This window comes from Rhipicephalus sanguineus, chromosome 1 (genome assembly GCF_013339695.2).
Source record: "Rhipicephalus sanguineus isolate Rsan-2018 chromosome 1, BIME_Rsan_1.4, whole genome shotgun sequence".
NCBI classification, from domain to species: domain Eukaryota; kingdom Metazoa; phylum Arthropoda; class Arachnida; order Ixodida; family Ixodidae; genus Rhipicephalus; species Rhipicephalus sanguineus.
Window position 1 is genome coordinate 132,746,549 of NC_051176.1, and position 26,929 is coordinate 132,773,477.

General features: G+C 45.9%; 1 protein-coding gene across 1 annotated transcript in view; it reads left to right on the top strand.

Moving 5' to 3' along the window:
- LOC119398442 (nose resistant to fluoxetine protein 6-like) overlaps positions 1-26,929 on the top strand; it is an 80,465-nt gene that overhangs the window by 39,825 nt on the left and 13,711 nt on the right. The window contains exons 4-13 of the mRNA XM_037665352.2: positions 3,598-3,712; positions 7,894-7,981; positions 8,950-9,059; positions 9,125-9,304; positions 11,488-11,578; positions 11,687-11,779; positions 12,035-12,200; positions 21,502-21,581; positions 24,335-24,457; positions 26,246-26,366. Of these exons, the coding sequence (XP_037521280.1) occupies positions 3,598-3,712; positions 7,894-7,981; positions 8,950-9,059; positions 9,125-9,304; positions 11,488-11,578; positions 11,687-11,779; positions 12,035-12,200; positions 21,502-21,581; positions 24,335-24,457; positions 26,246-26,366 (1,167 nt within the window). The remainder of the gene's footprint in view (positions 1-3,597; positions 3,713-7,893; positions 7,982-8,949; positions 9,060-9,124; positions 9,305-11,487; positions 11,579-11,686; positions 11,780-12,034; positions 12,201-21,501; positions 21,582-24,334; positions 24,458-26,245; positions 26,367-26,929) is intronic.

Consider the following 26,929-nt stretch of genomic DNA (forward strand, 5'->3'; position numbering starts at 1 on the left):
CAGCACGATTTAAAAAAAGAGGAACGGCGTTACGCGAAGCAAACCTACTGAATATTGTTCCTAGTACACTGGAGTAGCCACTGCTATTTTTTCGTTAATGAGGTTTAATTAATTAGTCAAAATTATATTTGTAACTCGACAAGTACTCACCTAATTGTCAAAATGTCAATGAGGCGTATGTAGGCATGATGAAATGGCATCTAACTGCGCTACTTTCAATAACGTGCTAATCGCGCGCTCATTTTTTCCGCTTAATTAAGAAAGCCCGCGAAATATGAAAAATGACACGTGACTAGACTGTTGCGCACGTCGGGAACCAGCGCCCTCAAACAGGCTCCCTATGAGGTAGACAGTATCAAGAAAAAAATGCAGAAAGAAAAAAAAAACGCATCGCCCTATCTGCCACTCCCCGGCCTAAGAAACGCACCGCTTGGTTTTACAGAGTCAGGCCGTAATCAGAACATCAGCCGCGTTATCAATGAGAACAGTCGGCCGTGAGATATGGATTGCGGCGTACTATTGAACGGAATGAATCCCAGCGCAATTGCACGCATATCGTTGGCGCCCGACCTGTACCCTTACCAAAATGCGGAACGCTGTCTCTCGCAACGGACAACAGGCAAAGCGGTTGTTTGCTGTAAGCTTATTTGAGGGCGCTGGTTTCCTTTGGGGGTGAGAGCGTAGTCACGTGTTATTTTTCATATTTCGCGGGCTTTCTTTATCAGCCGGAAAAAAATGAGCACGTAATTAGTACGCCGTTAAATATTGCGCAGTTAGATGTCCTTTGAACATGCCTACATACGCCTCATTGACATTTTGACAATTAGGTGAGTACCTGTCGAGCTACAAATATAGTTATGACTAATTAATTAAACCTCATTAACGAAAAAAATAGCAGTGGCTACTCCACTGTACTAGGAGCAATATGCTGTAGGTTTGCTTCGCGTAACGCCGTTCCTCTTTTTTTTAAATCGTGCTGCGTGATAGCTGGGACACCCTGTATATATGCCGGCAGAATTCCAGAATTCTCAGTACTTCAATAATGAGCTTGCTCTCCTTCTCACTCTCTTTTTGTGGTCGATACAAGTAAAATCAAAATTGATGTAGATAATTATAAAGAAAACAAAATAATAAAAATAATAATAATTTCACTCCACAAGTCCGACAATGAGCTAATATCAAGAAAGTGCTCCGATCATTACGCTTTTAGCGTACTCATTGCGCACTAAGGCAGTTTTTTTTTTTTTAGTCAGGAATCGAGGTTTCCTTACAATTTGGCGCCGATTAAGCCAAAATTAGTGGCGCGTGACTGTACTTCTCCCTCGTTAGGGTGAGGAGCTCAAGGCTCCCGCAAGCTGTCGGCTACGTGCCACGCGCCCCAAACCGGCTGTGCTACATTACGCGCGTATACTGAACCGCTGTAGCCTCGCACCGCACTCTACCAGCGTCGTCGGCTCATGCAAACACTTCCGCACTCTGGTGGTGCAAACGGCCCACTGCGCTTTAGTCTAATGAGCTCACGGGTTGCAGGGCAAAGAAAGGCTGCTTCGGTACACATGCTGCGCCTTCTAACTGGGGTCACGGTAATATGCCGGACGCGCGCAGACAGAGGACCGTTTCTTTTATAACTATTCACTCACTGTTCGTCACTGACTCCGACAAAGCTGCGCCGCTTTTATGGCCGGCATTGGGCACTCGGCACCAAGAATGACAAGAATGCTAATGTGTAATGTATTGTTTAAATTACAAAGAGTTCAAGCCTCCGATTCAGTGCAGTGGCCATCATTGGACGCGAGCGTACACGAATCAGTGTTTCGCTTGCACGAGCACTGTATATGTTGTCAGGGGCTGCATATAAGACCTCTTACTCCAAGTTTCGTTGCGCCGCTTCTCGAACGCTGGAGACAGCGAAAATTGATTAGTGCCGACACCTGCATTAGACAGATCACTCATCCCACTTGGCAAAGGCGGGGCAGATCCTTCGCTGCCTTTCGGCGCTTTGCAATGTGCGTTTGCGAAGGCTTACCCAGAAGGCACTATAAGGAACACACCTCCTCGGCCCTTTCCTGTAGAGGCCATTGTCGGCCGCGGGAACGGATGATTACTGTAACGAAGTTACGAATGCAACCATCTATAAAACAGCAGCGCGAAATTAGAACACAAAGACACGTAGTGGGTGTTTCGCTATTCCGCAGAATGGTAAATAATGGCGCAGAGCATACTTCGCAACAGCTCTCACGCTAGGTGCCCTTGGAGAGTTTACAACTTTCAGTGTCACGCGCAAGTGGGAGACACGCACTATACAAACTGCGCCTCTAGCATTCATGAATCGGAGCGCGACACAGCTTAATAATAATAATAATTCCTGGCATTTTACTCGCTAAAACCAGGATATGATTATGGGGCCCGCCGTAATGGGGGACCCCGGATTGCACGCAGCCTGGAATTTACAATTCTCAAAGTCATCTAGAAATCGCTCCCTCTTCTTTCGACAAATGATGCCGCAAACCAAAATGACAGCGCCATAAACACAAAGTCCACGGCCATTGGCTGATTTGAGCACCGTGAGCTGCATAGTTACTGCGGCCGCCGCGTGCTGCCGCCACGTGCCAATCACGCACTCGCGATCACACAAAAAGTAAGCCGCGCTTTCGAAAAAAAAAAGAAGTGTTCAAGGTCATGACGCTCGCTGACGAACGACTGCTGACCAGCAGATCACGGGATCGAATCCCGACCGTGGCGGCCGCATTTTCTATGGAGGCGAAAATGCTTGAAGCCCGTGTACATAGATTTAGGTGCCCGTTAAAGAACCTCAGGTGGTCGAAATTTCCGGAACCCTCCACTGCGGCGTCTCTCAGAATCATATCGTGGATTTGGGACGTTAAACCCAAACAATTATTATTATTATTATTATTATTATTATTATTATTATTATTATTATTATTATTATTATTATTATTATTATTATTATTATTATTATTATTACATCGCTGACGAACGGGCGTAGCTTCTTGCCCCCTTGTCATCCTCACCCCCACCCCCTGCGTATCTTTCAGCGCGCTCGCTGATACGAAAGGAGAGAGAAAGCGCTTAAAGCGTGCGACAAAGCCCTGTAACTCCGCTCGTACTTGACGGATTCTAATAACTTTTGCGGCAGTCGATCTGTGAGGCAATAAACTCCTTTAATGAATCCATTCGATGATTACTTGGAAAAGTGTTACAGGGCCCCTTTTAACGTGCACCTAAATCTAAGCGTTCTTTGCATTTCACCCCCATCGAAATGCGGTGGCCGTGGCCGGAAATCGAACCCGCTCAGTCGAACAACTTATTGGGCTACGAAAGACACTGCGGAATCGAATCAAAACGCTAAGCGGAGATGTGGCAGTAGGTGTTAACATGGATGCAATCGTGCAGAAGGCTGTCATGTTGACCCAGTAGCGATATACACTGCGTGTTTCTTAACGTCCAGCACAGCCGCAACTACTTCTACGGACGCACGTTTCATTTTCGTGTTGTGAACGATTCCTACAAAAGAGGAATCAGCAATCATTTTTTAATAAATGCCGGTGTACTTTGGCTTTTTCTCTGCGATTCCAGTTCATGCACTGGGTCTACAACTACGGCAAGTGGATCAAGTACTTCCCGATCCGCATAGGCGTCTGCTTGCCATCACTTTGCGAAAAGGAGGACCTTGAGAAGCTCGGGAGACACGGTACAGTATGCCACGTGACAAATATTATATGAAGTGAGGGTGGTGGGAGGGCGGCAGTCTTTCAGCGTACCAATGGAGCCTTATGTGGCTACCAACAGGGCTTAAAGTCTCTCATCATTGGAGGGGGGGGGGGCTCAATGGGCGGCGACCAACACAGGATACAAAGCAGAGATACACACAGGACAAGCTCTTGTCCTGTGTGTATCTCTGCTTTGTCCTCGCGTTTCTCGCGCTTCATAAGCATCACCCGATTACAACTAGGTCAGATTGGTGTGCTACTACAAGGTCAGTTTGGTCACGACTCTTACAGGCAGGTACAGAAGCTGTTTGGTATGATCACAGTGTGTACTAACGCCAAATGTCATTCAACAAATATGCTTACGAGTGTTTTACACATGGATATATTATTCCGAGTGTATTTAGGGCATTTATTTATAGTACCCATCCAATCAAGCACTAACAAAGCTGGCATTTCCGCAACGATTTTTCAGAAATACCTCGTTATTGAAAGCAGAGTGTCGGAACGGAACGAAAACCGAAAACGAAAAACGAAAAAAACGATATTTTTGACCGGAACGAAAACGTAACCGAAACTTTATCTATTATTTCGTTCCGGAGCGGAACCGAAATTTTTTTCAATCGTTTTTCGGTTCACGAGAAAATTTCGTAATTCGGAACTGAGCTCATGCAATGTCAGCATATCTCAGGGTGTAGTATTAGCGCGTACCTCAGACAGGAATTCCAGGGCAAAGATATGTTGAAATTGTGCGAAAAACAAAAACAGTGACAACCAGAGATGTTTATATTAACGCAAGTGGACTTTTGCGCGCCTGTAAGCAGGCCAAAGTGGAGAGGGCATTGTCAGCGCTGAAGTTTGTTACAGCGAAAGATATTATGAGATCACAACAGCCGATTTTGGCGCCATAGTTGTCCGCCGCCGCCGGTGTACGTGATCGCTATAGCTTGATATAAGAAAAAATTAAATGAGACACAAAATTCTAGGATCGGATGGGATTTTAATCCGCGCCCTCTGCGTGGCAGTCGGATCTTCCACCACAGCGCCACGCTGCCGCTTGTAACTCCATCGCGAAAATACTCCATACAGGCGTCATGTCGGGCAAGGAATCGCGTTAACATATGTAATATAGCGTGGCAGAAGAGTAAAATAACAACCATTCATCAGACAATGCTAATAGCGCAAAGAATGTGTGGTTTAATGCTTCCCACCAGTGTGGCGGAGTTGCCACTCCTGAATTGTAATGACTCCGGAATCATTCCACATTTTCGCCACCCAGGAATGGAATGGGGACACGCTCGGAGGTATGAAATGGGAATGGAATTAAGCGTCTTTTGCACCAAATGGAATGGGAATGGAATTACGGCTTTTTCCGAAAATAGAGCACGTTTTCGTGTATGTGCTGTTTTCAAACTTCAAACGTTAGTAAGTCAGAGCCTCGCAAATTAACAATAAAGCAGTATTTTTAAAATGGCTTGGCTGATTACAAGCGCGGTACATTTATAAGCAACGCGCCTTACAAACCGAGGTATAAGTGTACAAACAAATGCATTATCCAAGCAGATACCGAAGGGAAAAACAAATTACCCCTGCGCGTTGGTTTCCATTGATACCCCCACACGAAAGTGCTGAATACTCTATGCACACCCTGATCTTTATCTCACGAGCAGGTTAGTACCCGACACACATAAATACCCTTTGCGACAAGGAAGACATTGCATACCTGCGCACAGGCGAACACAGAAAGTTCTCCTCACCCCATCCATGTTTGCGAGGCGCGCTTGACAAGCGTGAGTGCTGACGAGCAGTGCGGCCCAGTGTTCCGTATTCGATGCAAAGGCACTTTTGTCAGCATAAAAATACGCTATGTCGTCATTTTAGCATTAACATATTTAAGCATAAACAATATTGAAACACCACCATTCGTTCAAACATGTTGACCATGCAAATACTATAGGTAGCGGGAGAACTCCCCTATGGGAATTAGTAGGGTGGTTGTACTGCACCAGATATGTCACCAAGCTACTATCCCTCGACCTTGGTAATGCGTTTTGCGTACTTTTGCAGTTCTTAATGCATCTGATGACATCAGCTTTATAGGGCGTTCATTCGTAACTCGATAAAACTATCAAGATGCCTTTCCTACGTTGAGGAATTACAGGAATGGAATCGAACTGCCAGGTGATTCCCAGAGTGTGAATGGGCTAAGTTTTTTCATTCCGAGGAATTAAAAGGAATGGAAATGCGGCAAGTTCTGATTCCCCGGAATAGAATTGGAATGGAATGGAGGCGCCCATTCCGCAACACTCCTTCCCACCCACTGCAAAGTGTTCAGCCATAATTCTTCATCATCATCAGCCACAGCACAAAGTGCAGATAATGCCTTACAGATGTGTAGCGGCTACCGCGATTCTCCGAAGAATGACGAAAAATGGCATATTGGGAACTTCGCTACTTCAGAAAAATTGCGATGATTTATGACGTAGTGGGTACCTTGCATGTCTACTTGTATTAGTTGCCCCAAGAGACAACAACGGGCTCTACAAAGTGCGCTCTTCCAGCTTTTGATGTGACAGTTCCGCGTGTTCCACGCAGACCTGGCGATCTTTTTATCAGAACATCGGTCTCGCACAACACAGGGTACACTCAATGACGTGCTGCTTCTGAGATCGTGTTCACTCCCTTGACACAAAGCACTGAGCCCACTAAAAAAATTCGTATTTTTTTTTTTGTGAGAAAATAAATACTATGACTTTGAAATGCATACTGGTTTGTGCTAGTTGGTAGGAATACGTGGTACAGTTACTTCCGCTCCTCTGAAGAACGTGTTTTACCCTTGTCTCTCTTTCTTAAGAGGAGGGCAAGTAACTACATCACAAATCCAATGTTTTTTTAGGATTGTCTTAACTTCAATTTTTTTTTTCATACAAAAGAAAAAAAAACCGTTACGAACCGTTACGGAACGTTTTTTTTTCGTTCCGGAACAGAAACGGAACGGAACTTTTTGCGCTGGAACGAAACTAAAACCGAAACGAAAAACATTTCGTTCCGACACCCTGATTGAAAGGGTTCAAGATATAAGAGCTCAGAGCAAATAACTCTAGTTGCTACGCAGATCGTTTGCTCATGGCTTTGAAAACCTCAGTCTGTATTTTATTTTCATGTCTACTTACCTAAAAAGCAAGCAACATGCATGTGTCTTTGGTTTTACACCAGCCACTTAATGCACAATTAAACGAATGAAGATTGAGTGGCAACATTAAGAGGCCAAGGTGAACCTCCACCAATCCACGAGCGGGTAGCTTCATGCTCAGGTACTCCGTGAAATAGCAACTGCGCCAAAAAGCTCAGACGAACACGGTGGTAGCCCGTCGTGTGAAGGGTCTCTATGAAATGCGTGCAGTAGTATGACAATATCGGTTTCGTGTTTTGCTCGAACCAGTACAAGCGAATAAACGCGATTAAATCATTATTGAGAAAATTGGAGCGTAAGAATTTTTTTGCACAAGGCACTACTGCCAAAAGAGTCAACTCCAGCGCTTGTCAAATGACTGCTGCAGTGCTACAGGTCACCTGCCGAGGGGCCACCGAGCCGTCCTTAAAAAATGGGGGGGGTCCGGGCCCCCTGGACACCCCCTGACTTTAAGCCCTGGCTACCAGTAACTGAGTTGCAATCTAAGCGTAACTAAGAAATTAATCTTAGGCGTTTATGATTTAGCGGCTTAAAAGGATATATGCCCAAACCTTCCAAGGAGTTCTGCACGGATTCGAGCGTTGATTTGGTTTTACTTACAGAATCTTGTTCGCGGCAAGAATACTGTAAAATGCAGAGCATGTACCGTCGCTAAGCTTAAAGGATAACTGAGGAAAAGTCAGCCAATGGGCGCTCGCTTGTGTCCGCGTTAAAATTCGAGATGGAAGCGAAGGAAAGCTTTCCTATTTCTTCGAAAACGAGGAGGGGTCGCTTGCGCGACTGGAAAAGAGTGCCTGCTCTAAATATTAGGTTCTTGGAGACGACGCGCAAGACCATACGTAGAATATATTAAGTTTGATGCTATGTAAGCTCTGTTTTCCTCGAAGCGTATAAACAAAAGCAGCATAAGAACGTCGTGACACTCCGAGTGTTTTGCACATTCTGTATGACCTCCTCCTTGCACGCATGCAGTCGTGAAGAGGGCAAAGATGAAGTCTTGGGTTGGAACCTGCGAAGTGGATGGCCCCAGGCAGACCAACACCATACAGCTAGTCGTTATGTGAGTACAAATGTGCGTGTACAAGACACTCGCGTCAACTTGCACCGTATCAGGCACTACTGAAAGTAAGTCAACTTTTATACCTGCTCTTCTGAACCGCTGTGTTCTTTTTCTTCAAGACATCGAATGCTGGGCGGTGCAGTAGAGAGCACTTTAGTCGCAATATTCGGGCGACGTAGTGGCTTGCGCCCGCAACTCTGATATCACGTGCGAGTGTACCAAGACATTTTTCCAAGGTCATAATTTCGTGCGCGTTTATGTTAGAAAAGTTGGTGCAGTTCCTTTTTTTTTTTGTTGCTCAAGAGCGAAGCAAGAGATACCAACGCGACAGTTAAATGGATTCAGTTTTCGATGAAATGTAAATATTCGTTCACACGTGCGACTAGCACCGGTCGCGAGATTATTTGCGACTGGCGGCTAAAAAGCGACTCAAGGCGATCTATGTCTGCTGGCGTATGGAATGCGTTACCAGAGCCTCGTAAAGGTAGCTGACGTCATGTTCCTGCGTACCTGGTTGGTTCAGACGTTTGCGACTGCAGCCACGCGACTGGAAATCGAGCAGCGAGCGACTGAGCCACTGCAGTCGCTTTGCGATCGAAGCGACCACATGCGACCAGTCGCTTTACGACCAACTTGTTCGCGTCACCGGTGCTAATCGGAGGTGTGAACGAGCCTTAAGGTCGGTAGTATTTTAGCAGAAATGACAGGTGCTCTAGTAGAGGACTCCGTAATTAATTATGACAATGTGGGATTCCTTAGCGCGCGCGTAAATTCGAAGGAATGCAGCACAAATCTGAGTCGCATTTCATCCACATAGCATAATGAGCGGGTGCAGGGCGAAAGCTAGATTTTAGAAACTAAATGCGTCACGTTGTTATAATTACGTCATTGCCTAAAGTTTTCTCACGGAGTTGCATTGCGAGGCGCGGAGCACGTATCTCACGAATAGTGTAACATGCCCATCGTAGGAGCGTCCTGGGAGTGCTGGTAATTTGCGTGTCGGTGGGGACGATCGTGGATCGCATTTGGGGACCCCATGACACCACCAAGAAGCCGCGCGGTGACGAAACGCCGTTAGGTGAGTGGCATCGCGGTAGCGGAGTGAACTTGTCAAAGCGCACTAACAAGTTGTCTTCCGCGCAGAGTTCGCACGGGACCTGGCTCTGTCGTTTTCGTTCTTGGCCAACACACGCAAACTGCTCGAGCCGGCGCGGCGCAGCTCCAGCCTCGGCGTTTTGCACGGAATCCGCGTGGTGTCCTGTCTCTGGATCATCCTGGGCCACACGTACTTCCTTGGCGACATCACCACTTTCGTGCGCTTCAGTGAGTAGATCCGTCTTGATGGAATATTTTAGGACACTATGATAGATTTCCAATCGGAAGTCGCGTGACTATTTCAATTTTTAAGCTCGCGTATTTAATTATTTATGATTACTACACAAGAAGCATCCTGGAAGCGCATGGAGGACTGATGACGGCAAAACCGCAGGTTTCATAACCGTACGTCGCGCCAGTATTTCGACAGCTCGGGTAACGTTACGTGAGACGGCCTGTGTGTGTAACCCTGAATCTTAATATTTGTAGGAACACACGAAGACCTAAAAAGGAAGATTGCCATAGTCAAGAATGTTCTACATTGCCTATTTCAGTGACGATGTTGGACGCGAAAAAAAAAAGGGGGGGGGGGAGGATGAGAGGGAGAGAGTGCGAGGCAGTCTAAAAGGCGAATGATTAACCAAGGGCTGCCACTAAAGTGCGATCGCATACGAACTAGCAGTACAACAAGTATAAAAATGCTTGAAAGCTCGATACCAGCTGAAATCATTATCAGTTTCGTACGGGGAGGATTACTTTCTTTTTGCGACCGCAAAATTCAGGGTGGGCTGATGCACAAGTGCCCAACGCGCACACTACATATGTGGTCAAAATCTATCAGTGAATTGGGATCAGGCTAGCCAACGCATCGCCTTAAAAATGGATTTGAAATGTTGGAATTACTTAAGCGTTTCATAAAAACATCTATACGTGTCAACTTCTGTGAACAAACAGCGGTAATGCGCACAGAACAATGGCGTTCTTCTCGAGTCGCCTGTAGAGGTGTATGCTTACATATTTTTAATAAGTTCACTCTAAATTGGTAAGAGTTTTTAAAATATTCGGCTTTATTCGAGAAAAGGAAGGGTTTATCTTGTTTTTGTGTGACTTTCGTTGCACTGTGAGCGACCAAAGTTTTGCAAGTTGAATTGTGGCTGCGGTGTCCACGTTTGTGGACGCCAGGCATACCATACCGAGTTAGTGTAAGAAGCTGATAAAACGCCGCATGGTAGTAGGACCTGCTTTGTTGCCGTGCGGCTCTGCACAAAACATTATCTGTAATATAGCTCAATACGCCTTTCGGAAGGTACGCTTCGAATTTATTGGCTTTTTTCGGGACGTGTATTAAGTGATGAAGACTTACACGACATTATTTTTGAGCTGACTAGCGGAAGCAAATGTTCCGATTTGGAGAGCACCGATAAATAGCGCGTTGAAGCAGAGCCATCAACAAGCAAAGCCCTCTTGCTTGTTGATAAACGACGATAAAGATGATGACGAACACGTTGAAATAGAGATGGGCAAGCAAACGGGCCTTGAATGGTGATAATGATGGTGATGATGAAAGCGTTCAAAATTAGGATTAACGCGTTGATGATAGCGACAATGAACGATGCTGATGAAAGTGTTGAATCAGAGCCATTAGCAAGCAGCCACGTCGACGTTTATGGTGATGATCATGATATTAATGATGAACGCGTTGAACTGATGATGAAGACGGTGATTATCGTAAGTAGTGATGATGATAATGATTAATACGCTGAAACAGAGCCGTCGGCAAGCAGCGTTCCCATGTACGATGAACAAGGATGTTAACCAATGATACTAGTGCATCACACATGACTGTACCAATTCTCTTTTTTGTTTTTCAGTTTGATTCTTAGAATGTTGACCTGCACAGGCATATGTATCACGTATAGTGACTATAAATATCTTAGCAGCGAGCCAGTGGTGTGTACATGCGTCGTTGTGTGTCGTCCTTGTGTGCGCTGTAGGTAGACTCCTTAACTGTTGTTGCTGAAATTTAACAGAGGGACAATAACTCCACTGTTGCGTTCTGAAGCAATAGTTGCAGAAGTGAACACTCTGTCAACAACCTTGGGAAGGAAACTCGTGATGAACAGAATCGTCAAATCGCACCATGAGGAGCTTGCCTGCGGCATCTGAATGCACGACCTTATATCTGATGCCAATGCACAACGCTCTCCTCTTTCGCGGACTGTATATCGTCGATTCGGTCCACTTTTATCAGATTACATAAACTGCGCACAAGTCTGATTGTGTGTGTTTGTGTGTGTGTGTGTGTGTGTGTGTGTGTCCAGATATTGAAGTGGGATTGTTAAGAAATACGCGTACACCTTTTTGTTCCAATAGGTTGTGGTAACGCTGGCGGTATTGAAATTGTTTTCCAGAGAGGCTGAAAACACTTGAAGAACTCAATACTGACGTTCCATTCACGGCCATCGAAAATTTTCTTCCAGTAGACACATTCTTCTATATCAGGTATGCTTATAGTTATATCGGAGGCAAATTTTTAAGTGCAGAGAAAAGAAAACGAAATGACCATTTTCTTTCGTTGGTATATTGGAGTGATTTCTTTTTTACTTGTAGTGGCCTCCTAATCGTGTACTCCAACTGGCCGAGAATGGAGAAAAAGAAAGGAAAATTGAACGTGTTTTCATCTCTGTTTCAACGTTTCTGGAGGTAAGCGTTTGTCACGTGTATCCTTTTCTGTCGCGCATATCCTTTATTCACAGAGCAGAAAACAAAAGACAGAGAAGACGACTATCGAGGATCCGTCGAAGATAGACTGGAAAGTGTTGTCAGTGCAGCATATAGACGCCTAGCGGCGAAATATGACGTGTCCTTGCGGAAGCGTCTGATATCTCAAAGCGGTCTCGTGCGTGGCTATCATGATGGCTGTTTGTGTATGGTGTTTCGACGTGTGCTTCATTGCAGAATGACACCCTCGTACCTCCTGGTGATGGGTGTCTTTTCGTTGCTACCGCTGCTGGGCTCGGGGCCACTCTGGCACGAAATTATGAACCCCTTGATGAGGAACTGCGCGAACTCTTGGTGGACAAACTTGCTCTACGTCAGCAACTATCTTCCCTACGATAGGATGGTAAGCCAGCGCCTTTGCCATGTTATCACACTGATCTGCCGGTGGTGTAATGTATAAATAAACTGCATTCAAGAAACTACGCCCGCCCTAACCAACATCAATCCTCAACAACAAGCTCCATCCCACCCACCTCCAATAGAAACTTCATTTATATTGCTCGCAGAATTTTCTTAGCAAGCTACGAGGGAGGCTTAATGCAAGGTTGCGGATCATTTTTGAACACGTAAACTCATTTTACTCAGAGCATCGCGTACGAGCGTTTTTACATTCCGCCATGGTTGGAATTGCAGACGCCGCGGTCGGGAATCAAGCTAGAGTTGTGAGACCTAGTTCTAAGCAGCGAAACGTCGTAGAGGGTCGAAGCATTCACCCTGACGGTGTGGTTTATGTCACGGTAAATCAGACGGCAAACATTTAAGGCGGAAAGTTGGGCTAGTTGGTAACGTGAATAATAGGACATGTTTACTAGCGAAAAAGACGAGGACGAGAAGAAGGAATACAGGACAACGCTAGCGTTGTCCTGTATTCCTTCTTCTCGTCCTCGTCTTTTTCGCTAGTAAACATGTCCTATTACAGACGGCAAAGTTCAACTCAATAGGAGAAGGAAGTGAGGATTTTAGGGAAAAAACATGGCTGATCCATAGGAATCAGTATAACGCGAAAGTGAAACGTGTCTCCACAGACGTAGTTGAGCGTTTGTTGGGCATTCTTTCGCCCCAAGGGCGAAGGAATGAATGCTGTAGCAACAAATTGTAATGTCACGTGAAGAACGACAAGCAGCTCGAAACTTGCAACGCGCTGCTCAAGCAGAAAGGACGCATAGAACGAACATACACAGGATGAGCGGGAACTGTCACAGTTGTAACTTATTTTTGTGTGAGCAGCGCGCTCCTTTCGCAAAAGCTGCCGCTGCAGTGAGCGAAGCGAGCTTCGTGCTCTCAATGCAAACTTGCGGTGAGAGCACAAGACGTACAAACCACCGCCATCACGATGTAAGCGCGCGCACGAGCGACCACTCCCTGTAGAGGCGCGCACTCATCGCGACGCGTGGGGCGGTGATCTTTAAAGGGACCGACAACTGATTTTTCTCGACCAATTTTTTTACGGCGCGACAAAAAGCTCACCCTTCGCAGTGTTTGTAGCTGCAGTAGTTAAGCCCAAAAGCACGTAGGTATTTTACAAGCAGTATTTTTCGATCTGAAGGGCTCTAAACACGGACGCACCTTTCCTCCAGCAACGCTGAGAATTGATAGCGATGCCTCCAGCCCTTCTCGCGATTTGTGAAAGCTATCGTAGTTCTGATTTCGCAGGAATTCCTGTAACTATGCTTAACCACCTTTATTTGGAGCTTTTCAACAATTTTTGGAAAGAACAAGCTGTTACAATGAGGTGATGTGGCATTATACACGTTCCCTGTATTTGTACCGCGCTGTGTGCGCATGCGTCCATGCTTGCCTGCGCCTGTGTCATGGGTGGCTTGTCCCGGCGTCGTTACTCTCTCGATGCACGAGCCAAGCCAGGTCATCGAAAACGTTACTACGCATATGGGCAGCCGCGCTGAGTAGCAGTGCGCGTCATTCCTGAGACGAAGTGTAGGTAGCAAAACTATATCGCTCCAAAATCTTAGCGGCCTGGAAACCGCGTGCACGGTTGCATGAACACGCTGAAAAGTTGCTCAAGACGCGCTGAAGAGCATGGGATCATTACGTCACGCGAAGGCAGCGCCACTTTAATGCATACTATTAACGCAGGCCTATATGTACATTTTTATGAAGTAATACTTTTAATATAAAGAAACGAACAATATTTCAATACTAACAAAAAAATCGTCAATCGCGTACAGCAATCAACGGTCACGTGGCCGGGTTCGTCGGATCGCTCATGCTTTTGCCGCCAGAGGCGCCACAGGTCATTTTTCGCGACTTTCAATTAAGGAATAAAAATATAAATCCATCTCTCACGAAAAAAACAGGGTTGGTTTGAGTCAATGCGGCGGACAACCTTTCCATCAGTGGAGTCATCTCATTTCATGTTCTGGGCAGTTGTCGGTCCCTTTAAAGCGCGCTCTTCGATAGAGGGACTTTACGCTCTTGGAGCCCTTCGCGCCATCTCGCTAGTGATAATGAAAACGCGATGATCTACCACCGATCTCTGAGTACCGCCACCGGCAAATGGTATACAGTGAAACGTCGGTGATACAAAGCTCACGGGACCACCAAAAATATTCGTATCATCCGAAATTCGTATCACCAGAAAGTATGGAAAATTAGCATGCGACAAAAGAAAGCTGGCGTACATTTTCATTTATTGTTTTTCAGGGCCGCAGCAACGTCAAGAAGAACCCTGAATGATTGTCAGTTAAGTTTTTAGATGTCGGCAATGATACCATAATATACGGCCCGTACGCCTATATACGCAGGCAACGCGCCTGGTAGTGAACCAGGGGCGTTGTGACCCGCGACAGCAGTAGCCCCTTCTAAATTTTAGTATGCTTTTATCGCGATAGCAATTATATGGACAGTCTCGGCTGGATTTTGCCGTCGCCGCCGTCATGCACCGTATATGTATAAGTATGTGTGTATATATATATATATAAGCCCCAAAGAAAAGTAATTCAGAAAAATGCTTCCGAAGCGCGAAATCGAACCAGGGACCTCTTCCTCCGCAGCGAGTGACGCTAGCCACTACGCCACGAAACGCAGATCCTCCACCTAGGTAACGGCGAGCGTTATATACACACCCTTTACCGCTGGACGGACTCAGAGATGGCTTCGCTTGTAAGCGTTTCTTCATTACCAGCGAGATGGCGTTAGGAGCGCGACAGGCGCATTTAAAAGTCGTCGGCGAGCTCGCTCGCTTCTTCTTATACTTGCGCAGGGAGAACCTTGCCCTTCCGCTGTCCGCTCGCGCGGTTTTCTTGTGCTGAGGGGAAAAGGGATGTTTCGCGCTTTCACCGTGATGTCCGCGCTCGTGTTACGGAGCGTACGAAAGCCACTCGAGCTCAAGGGACGCCGCCTAAACGAAGAAGATGAGCGCGAACTATCAAGTGTCACATTTTTTGCATGACACCGGAGTACTGCAGCAATAGTAACAAAAGAAGCGCTTTGACGCGATGGATCAAGGCCACAAAATTACAGAACCACGGTCCTTTGTTATGATTTTGTTATCGCGGAGGTGTTGGGGATGTTTTTTGGGATATTTACGGCCGTGCCCGCACAAGTGCGACCTCAACGGTCGCGCATGTTAACGTTGTGAGGCCTGACTCCTTCGCCAAGACCGTCCTCGCCTTCTTTCGGTCCTCGTTCACCTTTCATGGGATGTCTGATGCACGAGGCAGGCATGTGTGAACACAGTACAACGACAGCAGCCCGCATCGACGCGTTAGAAAAAAAAGCATGGTGCTAATGTCCTCTGTAATCTAAACGCGAAGGCACACGGAGGCAAATAAGAGCCTCAAATATTCACGCGCCAATCTCGGAGGCCGTGACGCGTTCATGAAGGTTTAATCTGACCGTAAGAAAAGTGTTTTTTTTTTTTACACCGTGATTCTGACGATTTGGAGTTGCGGCGCGCATGCCCACGCTTACGTTCCCGCGCTCGCACGTGCTTGGCGCGTCTTCCGCGACAGCGCGGACAGGACCTCTTCGTACCTGGGCGGTAGCGTACGTTCGTATCAAACGTCGTAGGGTGAAAATCGGTTCGCAACAACCGTACTTCATTACATTGCAGGCCAATGGGCCTTGGCCGGGACCAAAAAAAAAAAAATCGTATCACCCCGAAATTCGTGAGCTGTGATCGTATCACCGAGGTTTCACTGTACATAAATAGGTCGCCGTTAGCATGGCGTAGAAGGTGCCGTCTGTGGCCTAATCTTTTCGCGCCGCGCGCTGCGGAGCGAGGGGTCGTAAGTTCGATTCCCGGGGACGGAACTACTTCTAGTGTTTTTCTTTGCCCTCTGGTAGTCTTTATACTTTACAACGTCATATCCTTGACGGAAATACGTCAGTGGAGCCGTGGTGTACACAGGCATAAAACACTTTCGTGTTAAAATGATTAAGGTTATCATCATATGTGGACATGGTATTTGCGGGATATTTAAGTGACACCAATATACGAAGATTGATTAGAACTAACGGACAAGAAAGCCAAGGAAAGTACAGGGGATGTTAGTTTGTAGTAATTGGGATGTAAATGTTAGGAAGGTAAAGTGGACGAAAAGATAACTTGCCGCTGGCAGGGACCCGACCTGCGGCCTTCGAATAACACGTCCGATGCTCTACCAACTGAGCTACACCGGCGGTCATCCCCCGTCCACTTTATGGGGTATATATGTGCATTTTTAGACTTGGGAGTGTTAGTCAGTGCCGCACCATGACGGGGAGTGTGGAACACTCTTTTTCTGCCTGCTGGCGTCACAAAGCACGTGATCTTCTTTTACGAGCTGGCTGCTGACCAATATTCTCTGGTATATTACCCTAAGGCATTCAGTCCTGCCAGAACGAGACCCTCGCTATGAATGAACGAAGGAAGGGTAACTTTAAGGGTCCACTTTACTTTCTTCACACTTACATCACAGTTACTACAAAATAACATCCCCTATACTTTCCTTGGCTCTCTTGTCTGTTAGTTCTAATTAATGTTGTGTGTAGCAAAGAAAAACGAGCCCTTAAAATGGCCCGTCCTTCATTCAATACACGGAGTCATTGTCAGGTCCACCGCTTTACGCAAGAAGAGTGCATTTCATGTGTTGTGAAATGCTTTTGCAATGGCAATTAGCTGCACACGGCTACGACATAAGACGCAATGTTCGTGACTACATAACATTTTTTAAATCGTATAAATCGCATAAGGCTTAGAAGTTGTATTGAAACACCTTACAGCAAAATTGGATAATCTGATTATGCAGTAGAACTTCTGTACGCAAAGAAAAGAGAGGAAAATGCGCTATACCCCTCTATTTCGCATGAAAGAAAAATAAAGAAAGGAAACAAGGAACTGTCACTGAAGAGACAGAATAAAATTGTTTGCCAGACATTCAACAATGAATGAAACTCACAGTTCGCAGATCGTTGTAGAAAAAAGAAAGCATTTGAAAAATCACTTTTTAACCTGACCTTGCAAAGGTATCCAGAAAATTTGAACCGTTCGTCGGAGCACCTAGTGCATGCATAAAGTGTCTTGCTAGGAAGTCAAATGCTACAGGTTGTAGTGCTAAGCTAAGGACTATATAAAGTGACAAAAAAGCCTCTGCCGTCCTTAGCTCTGGGCTACAGTTTTGGCCAATAGTCATGATACACCAACTAGCCAATTCTGCCACTCTTTCAAACGACGCAATCAACTGCGACTACAGAGTAGATTGCCGTGAGTTTGACTATGTTTTACTGTGAAAAACGAGCGGGTGCACTGGCTGTATTCAAGTGCATAAAAACGCCAGGCATTTTTGATAATGTCCGTGACTTTCCGTCTTTTGCGAGAGTTACTATACCACACTGTGTGTATTTAAGGCATCATTTATTTTAGTGTGGCTTAACTGCCTGTAGACGAAGACAGTAACCTCCAACGATGAACCGAAGTCAAGCTTAACATGACAAAACTCTTTCAGATCACTGCACCGACTTCGACTGCGATAGGCTTGCAATGCCTTCGTGGTAATTTTCACGCAAATATACGTGGCTGTCAAGTTCTTGCGTGTACCATGGCGACGGATTTGTTGCCGACGGAAGTGATATCTTTTGTGTCTGATTAAAATGTATTCTGAAGAAAAAAAAAAAGAAGATGAATACAGAGTGGTGGTAAGGAGTAACAAAAACCTACAGGTTCAGCAGTGTCATCACTGCCGTGATTTACTCGAAAACACAGTAGCTGGCGCGATTTTCCTTCTCTAACGATATAGCGATTTAGCGATTTTAATGTTTTTAGATGCCGAACAAAATTGCGGTAGGTACAATATATAAAGAACGCTACTTGTACGGTGCCCCCACCCCCCTCTTGCCAGTGCCTAGATTGAACTGCATTATGCTGTGAATCAATCAATCAATCAATCAATCAATCAATCAATCAATCAATCAATCAATCAATCAATCAATCAATCAATCAATCAATCAATCAATCAATCAATCAATCAATCTGAAATAAGGTAGGCCTGCCCAATACCTCTACTCCCTCCAACCACACACACACCCACACACCTGCTTCAGCAGCACTATTAGCAACATCACTAGTTGCCCATTCGCGTTCAACAATAGCCCAGTGGCTATGGCGTCGTGCCGCTGAATTTGTTGTCGTGGGTTCAAAAAACGCTTCTTTATAGGTGCACCTTAAAAAAAACCTTCGATGCCCAAATTAATTGAGAGTTTCCAATTACAGTGTGACAGATAACCATGATCGCAGTTCTGGTGCGTAAAACCCCAGAAATTCATTTCTAACCCTGACTAAATTCCTGCAGTATTACGCAGAAAGAAAGAATAAGAAAGCAAAAAGATAATCAAGTGAAAGAAAGAGTGGAAGCATCTCTTGATCTCTTGAGATCTGCGCAAACATTAAGACAATCTCAAATTCTCAACGACCAAACCCTGGCCGTCAAGAGTACCCGCGATCGGGCCGTCAAACTTGGCTTTGCGGTCCCTACAGTGGGACTAGCCGGGTGGCGCGGGGCCTCCCCTGCGTGTTCTCTGGACCAAAATAAAGTTTACTCATCATCGTTACATATCGCGAATAGCATCTCACCTTCCACCTCGTTCGTTCAATTCACGGTCCTTTAACTTCAAGAAAACAGCGTTAAAATTTCGATGGCGGCGAAGACAGCTAAGTGAAGTTTAAATTTACTTCCACTCGGAACCATGTGATGGGAGCAACCGTAGTGGCTCAGTGACTAAAGTGTTGTGCTACTAAGCACGCAGGCGTGGTTTCGATTCTCGATCACGGCGGCCGCATTTCGACAGGGGCGAAATGCAAAAACACCCGTGTACTTAGATTTAAGTGCCCATTAAAAAAAAAGTTACAGCTGGCCAAATTTAATCCGGAATCCTCCACTACTGCGATCTTCATAATCATACCGATGGTTCTGGCGTTTGAAAACACAGAAAAACAAACATGTGACGTGTAATTCCGGCAGCATATTGCAAGCTCCACTTCACTTATCAGCTAAGTGCAGATATGCGCTTCCAAGATCTGCGGTATAGAGGAACATGCTGCCCCAGAGCTATCATAATTGATCTGTTAGCTAGCTGTACTAATTTTAAATTTCGGAGTCGTCTGCGACACACGCACGCACGCACGCACGCACGCACGCACGCACGCACGCACGCACGCACGCACGCACGCACGCACGCACGCACACACACACACACACACACACACACACACACACACACACACACACACACACACACACACACACACACACACACACACACACACACACACACACACACACACACACACACACACACGTAGCTTTCTATTCATAGTGATATTGCACGAATAATTGTGTCATTGTCATCGTTGAGGGCACATTATTATGACCATTACCTTGCACTCGTAAGTTAAATACGTAGAACCCCGCTGATACGTTTTTGAAGGAAACATAATAAATAAACGTTAGAGCCGGGAAACGCAAGAGCCGACAAACAGGAAGAACGAACAAATGTTTAGTGGTACAGGATTTTATTTTATTTCAATGCTTACGCTTGAAAAACCCGTGCAATGTTGCCTGATGCGTTTGATCAGGCCCGAGCCGCGCGAGAGGTTTTTCGAGCACCTTCCGTGTAATGTTCTTTCAATAAATATAGTGCCACCACTGCCGACACCTTGCAAGCGATCACTTTTGGCGGTACCTTCGAAAGATTGTCGCCGGATGCGTTGGCGTCTCCGAGCGATAATAAAGCGCTGTTGGCATAGTGTCAGACCGCCGTGGCTCTTCGTAGGCAGTCGAACGGCTCGCGAAAGTGGAAGTATCCCTGAAAGCGATCGTTGAAGAAAAGTATGCCTGCTCCGCCAACTCCTAAACTTCGTCACTTGTGCACGCACTGGCGCACTCAGTCACGATCTAGTTGACGGATAGCACCGGGAAGTTGGGGGTGGCGTCATCCACAGAAATGTAATCAACTTATGCTATTATTTTGGCACCACCAGTTGTAGGTGTGAAAGAACTGAGCAAACACAACTAAAGCACGCATCACGCTCAGTGAGACATTGCGAGTCCTAGCGCGAACCGCGCAAACTCCTCCGAGAAATAACGATGATGATGAATCCACGCCAACGCGATGGTGGAAACAAATGCCAACCTCAAAGCCCTTACTTTCGCGAGAGCTGAAAACAAGTTTAAGACCAACTACGTCATAGACGCCATGTTTGCAATTTGAATCTCTAAGGCTGTGCTTTTGTTCGCGGCAACCGAAAGTACGTTATGCGTGTCGCTTGCGCCACTCATGCGGCTAATCTTACGGTCAAGCCAAGCCAAGCTGCGTGAAAAGTCAACATGGCCGCTCCTTTTTCCGTGGTCGCTCGGCTGGCTCGGAGCGCACTTGGCAATGTATCATACGGGAACGGTCTCACAGTTGCAACGTATCAGTGGGGTTCTCAATAGATCTGATTCTATAGGGAGGCTATGCCGAGACCGGCGGAAAACGACGTAACAGCCAGGAAAACGCAGCAGTGAGGAACGTAACAGCGGGGTTCTATGGTGTACTGTATCAGTGCTGTTCGTGAAAAAAAAAAACGCGTTAGCATAGTATTGTGTTATCTGTATCAACAGCCCATTACGTTACCTTCAGATCTCCGAAGCAGTCAAAGTGTGCGCGTCAGTGTATCAATCTACTTTTTATTTTCTTTCATAATAGCTTGGAACTGTGCTTATGCCTTCTTCCAAAATGAAATGCTCCGTGGATGGGAACTTGCGCCCAAAATTCGCGTCGAAATTCGCATGAAGTTTCGACGCGAAAATGCTGAGAACGTGTCGAGCAGACGACGAACGTGCTGATTATGGCATATAATTGTTGTAAGCTTTAAACAGTGGGTTTGAGGCTGATTATAAGCAGTAATCCTAGTTACGGCCGTTCTTCTGTATTGGGCGCAGGCTCGCCGTAATGTAATCCTGTCTAATTTGATATGCCGATCTGAAAAACAGGCGCGGTATCGCAGGTTTAGGTTTTACGGAGAGTGAGGACGCCACACATTTATTTGATCGGTATCATTGATTTGCCCACGAGACCATAACGTATTGACGGTCGATGTTACTTTGTCGAAAACGACAATGGGACATCCTGAAGGGAGCGGATTTGAACCAGGTTTTCTTTCGCAGTGTCTTCTGCATACCTGGTTCCAAGCGGTGAACATGCAGTTCTTCGTCTTGGCTCTGCCTCTGATGCTTTTCATCTACAAGTAAGTGCGGAACCAACAACCGCGGGCTACGACTTGGCACACTGGCTTGACTCTGTTTGTAAACGCAGATACGGGTAAATCTAAACATTGCGCTTTCCTTTCTTTACCGTGAACTTCATTTAGCGGCAATGTCGCAGCTGCTGTACTGTTCATCCGAAAGAGTGCGTCTTGCTAGGCTCTGCTAATGGAAGCTTGCTTTGCTCCTGCAACTTTTGTCATTTCCCTCCTTGTTTTTCTATCCTGGCTTCTGCTAGTTTACGAGATACATTAACGAGAATGAGAGTGCTCATTATTTTGACAGCAAGTAATTCACGAGAAGAGACGTAAAAAATAACAATTTTTGAGAAAAGCAAACGTATCCGGCAGATCTGCTGCAAATCCAAATAATTGATTCGGACCTTGGCTTTTGGTTTTATTCAATCAGTATTTTCTGCAAGCGTACTGTCACGCTTTCTGAGCTACAATTTTTGAAGCGGAGGCGTATTTCTCCAGAGTGGCGATGTGGTACAGGGCTGCTGTAAAGTAGATGTATTCCATTGTGATTCTGTTCCTACCTATACCTGGTTTTAGATTTATGCAACCACCTATACTTAGGCATGGGCAGCAACCCGCAACTTTTCTGAACACCTTAGATAAACGCTCGTCTCGTTTACAGGAGGTCCTTTATTAAAAAAAGAATAGCATCGCTTGTTCTGAACGATTTCTTTATCTCACAGGCTGACATGGACAGGGTACTAGTTGAGCCGAGCTTGCGGAGTGAAAGTGGAATACCAGGTGAAGAGGGACGCGTCTGCGCCTACACTTGGTCTGCTTCCGCTTGCTTATCATGCGGTAACTCGTTAACTATTGCGGTCTCTTGCAACGGGTAACTAACGTGCCCTCATTGAAGAATAGTTGGCAGGGGGCGATGTCGTATACGTACTGAAAAAGTTCAACGACATTTTTATGCCATACAAAACATCGATTATGCGCAAATAAATCCATTCTCGCCGGCAGCTCAGAGCATCCACCGACAGAATGACTGTCGGGCAGTCATCTTCTATTCATTTCGGAATGGGTCATTTTGAACTATTAAAACAATCCACTTGGTCTGTTTGCAGTGGTGAGTTTTCACGTTTTTATGACGCCCCGTGTCAGGCAGGCCGATGTTGGCGGGACTCGAAAATTTAGGACCCATAGCGAAGGGCTAATGGACACAAGGACACAGAATCGTAAACAGTTTATTCACTTATTTTATGCAAAATAGAGCATACGCACTCTTCCCATGTCATTTTCAAATTGTCGGTCTGGCGGTTCTCGTTACATCGTGTGGCAGACAAGCGAAATGGGCGTGCCCCGAAAAATTTGGGACAATCACGGAGCGCTAACTTGGAAAAGTAAATAGTTACAATTATTTTTGCGCTATAGCAGCTCATTATTGCACTACAAAATGCACTCTCGTAAGAACAGTAGCCCAGTGGTTTCGACACCAGAATGTATTTTATAGCTTTCAGGGGCCGAATTAAGAAACCTTCTCTTTCGTAAGTGCGTTTTTTTATTGGTCAGCTGACTTCGCTATTGATCTGTCCCGCGTCGTGATTGGCTGAAATGTTCTGCTACGAAGATTTTTAGCGTAAGACATTTTTGTGAATACGGGCCCTTATTACTATAGTTTGTGAGGTGTAGCTGTTTCGGCACCCTGGATTTCTTTTCTTCTTTTTGTCGCCTTGAATAATCGGTTTAGGTGAGAAATGTTGAGATTTATTATGTAACTGCATCGTTTCCGTAATTCCAAACATTGTAGCTTAAGGAATTATGCTGAAATGGTGCTGTTAAGTTACAGGGGCCCGTATTCACAAAAAACGTCTTACGCTAAAAGTTTTCGTGGGAGAATATTTCAGCCAATCACGATGCGGGGCATATCATTAGCGAAGCCAGTTGGCCAATGGGAAAACGCACCTACGAAAGAGAAGTTTTGTTAATTCGGCCCGGTATGACAGGGCGGGTAAACCAACCTAAAGTGTCCAGATTTTCTGCATATGAGACAGTAAGGAACCCCTTATCGAAATGGACGCGCTGATATCGAGACATTGTGTAACGTTTCAGTATTGAAACTGCCGCCACTGCCATGGCTGGGACGCTGCCACATCATCATAAAAGAATGCTAAAGAAAAAAAAAAGTAACCTTGGCTAAATGCGCAACATAGTGCACAGAATAGCAGGCGTGCTCACTGTTGCGGCTTGAACATGACACTAGCTGACGGGTACGCCTGACATCCCACAAAAAAAGTCGCAACCTGCTAAAAGAAAAATGTACAGGATACACACAGAAAGAAAGAAGCAAAATTGAAAACAAAATAAATAAACATGAAAACAAGAACATAATACACATTATACATCGATAGATATAAGTTAATGACCATTGCGCCTCGTAGCTATAATTTCACTAAATTGTATCGTGGTTATAGTGAGAAATGCCGAACACACATATTTCGCGCACATGGTCACTATTGGTATACTGAATTGAAGGAGCGATGATGCTTGGTAGGAGGAGAAGCCACGCCTCTAGGCTTGACGTTTGAGTACGAAGTACAACGGCTTCAGATATGGTGTTTTCAATCGATTGTGAGTTTGAATGGTCGAGTGATACGCATGCAAGTAAACTTGATACTGGTGTGCTGTTGTAGCGCCGCTGCGTTGCATGCTTTTCTGTTTTGGCGTGGAGTGCTGCGGCACGAATGCACGGCCGCGTGTGACGCCTTTCGTGGGCGCAGGTGCTCATCTCTGGGCCTGGCGCTGCTGGTCACGCTCTGCCTGAGTTCTTGCGTGGCGGTGGGCCTCATCACCTACTTCTTCGACCTGCCGCCAGCTCTGCTACTCATGACTTCTGAGTGGAGGTACGCTTTCTGTATATAATCTGCTACACGTCTTTCGCCCGGCAGTGGCTTTGCTGCGTGCTCCAAAGAAAGCTTCAGGTCAGCTTATAGGGCACTGTTACTCTGAAAATTCTGATCTGTTAACGGGAACACGACCCATCGGTTGTGTGCCGACGGCGCGTTTTGAATCGCCTTCTTGCATTATGGTAATTTTTTCCGCGGAGGTGATCATGTGCATGGGTTGTATTATCAGTCAAATAAATACAGTAAAACCTCGGTGATACGATCACGGCTCGTACAAATTTCGGGGTGATACGAATTTTTCTGTGGTCCCGGCCAAGGCCCATTAGCCTGCAATGTATTAGAGTACGGTTGTTGCGAACCGATTTGCACCCCGCGATGTTTGATACGAACGTACGCTAGCGTACAGGTACGAACAGGTGCGTCCACGCTGTCGCGGAAGAGGACGCGGCAGTCATGCGCGGGCGCGGGCATGCGCGCTGCGCGACCATCGACGGTGCGTCGCTGCCTCCGATATAGCGCGCGCGAATATTGGAGGCATTTAGGCGCCTTCGCGTTTAGGTTACAGATGACGTTGACGTCGCGCTTTCTTTTTCGACGCGTCGAGGAAGCAGCGTCTTTGTACTGTGTTAACACGTGCCTCCCACGTCGATGCAAGCCATGTCCCCGCAATCAGACGTTCTATGAAACAAGACTGAAACTTGGGCTGCGGGTCCGCCATGAAGTCCGATTAAAGGTGGACGAAGACCCCAAGATGCCCAAGAGACGAAGCGGACGGTCTTGGCGAAGGAGCTTGGGCTCCAGCTATCGTGCGCAAGCGCTTCTTAAGTCACTTTCACCGCAGTACTTTAATGTCATACAGTAAAGCGTAGTAAGCTTAGGAAGGGGCTACTAGCGGTCACATGGCACAACACATCTGGTTCATTAATTACACAAGCGCGCATGCACCTTACATACGATTACAAGTATGATCGTTGTCGTTTAAAAACTTTACTGCCAATCATTCAGAGCTGTTCATGACGCCGCTGCGGCCCTGAGAAACACTGAATCAAAACGTATGCCAACTTTATTTTGTCGCATACTAATTTTTCATGTTTTCTGGTGATACGAATTTCGGATCATACGAATAGTTTTGGTAACCCCGCGAGATTCGTATCACCGAGGTTTCACTGTATATTTTTTTGTCTGTTGGCCCAAGCGTTCTTTTCTTTTTCAGTGCTGAAACAAAATGAAAGGTCATCTGTAGGACCGCTGTGATTGCTGTAGACTGGACGTGCACATCGTGTTTTGTTTCTACGTTTTATAACATAAGGGTGATGGATCGACAGCCCCAGTAAGTGCCGGCAACCCGATGGTTTTCATCGTGTTCTAGCTATCGGTCCTGTATCTTCTGCTATCGTAAAGATTTGGTTTAGGAAATTTTCATCCAGAGGGGGAGAGGGAGAGAAATGGTAGTTGTGGTTTTTTTTTTCGTTACATTCAGTTTGTTGTTCTCTTTGTACGATAGTTATTCACACGTTCTTGCTGTTAATGTAATCGCCTTTCATTCATTATTTTCCACTTCCCTCGTTGTTCATTATTACGCCAAGAATCGATGCTTATCTTTCTGTACTTTCTCACCAAGTCGAGCATACAGTGTCTGCTCTGGTGTTATTCGTGGTAGAAGCACGTGGCATGGAGCGACAGGCATCTCTTTTTTCTGATATCCTTGCATTGGCGACATATTCCCGATTTGTGCATGAAGCCCACATAAAGAAGGCTCTGGGTTTTATTTTTTTCCAACCACAGCAAAGCAGTCCAGCAGCTGAACCTGCTGTATTTCCAACCGTTCACGCACTTCGGTCCCTTCTGTGTGGGCCTGCTGTGCGGCTATTACCTCGTCAAGAACAAGACCATCACACTGAGCAAGGTAAGGGAATGCGCTCTATTATGAACGCCACGAGGTGTTTCGTGCCAGAATTCGTGTTACTATATCTACGACTGGCGACTAAACGCGCTGGGCTGCTTGAGAAGCTCGTATGCCAAATCTGTTGCTTCAGTCCATTTACACTGCTTAAGTCTCTCGTAGTTGAGTGTCAGCACGACGCGTATCGATTGCCATTGCGCTGACTCATCAATGAGAGAGAGGGCGAAATAAACGTCGCTATTTAAGCAGATAGCTTAGCAGAGGCGCCCTGAGTCGATGTCTTGGACCCTCACGAACAGCCTTAGGTGATCGTCGAGGTTGGAGCTGCCCAAGGCTCTCTGCCAAAGCTCGTTGGTGCGGTAAGGGTCGGAGGCGTTTAGCGTGGATCATCCTCAGCCATATTGGTAAAGAACAGATACACAAGCGATTGCAACACAAAACAGCAAATTCTTGTTCACAAGGGCGGTAATTCGGCTAGTTGGTTGTTCATGACGTAAAAAAAAACGGGCAAAAAAAAAAACAACGGGCGAATATAAAAAGACATATGAGCACTCGTCTGTCTCTTT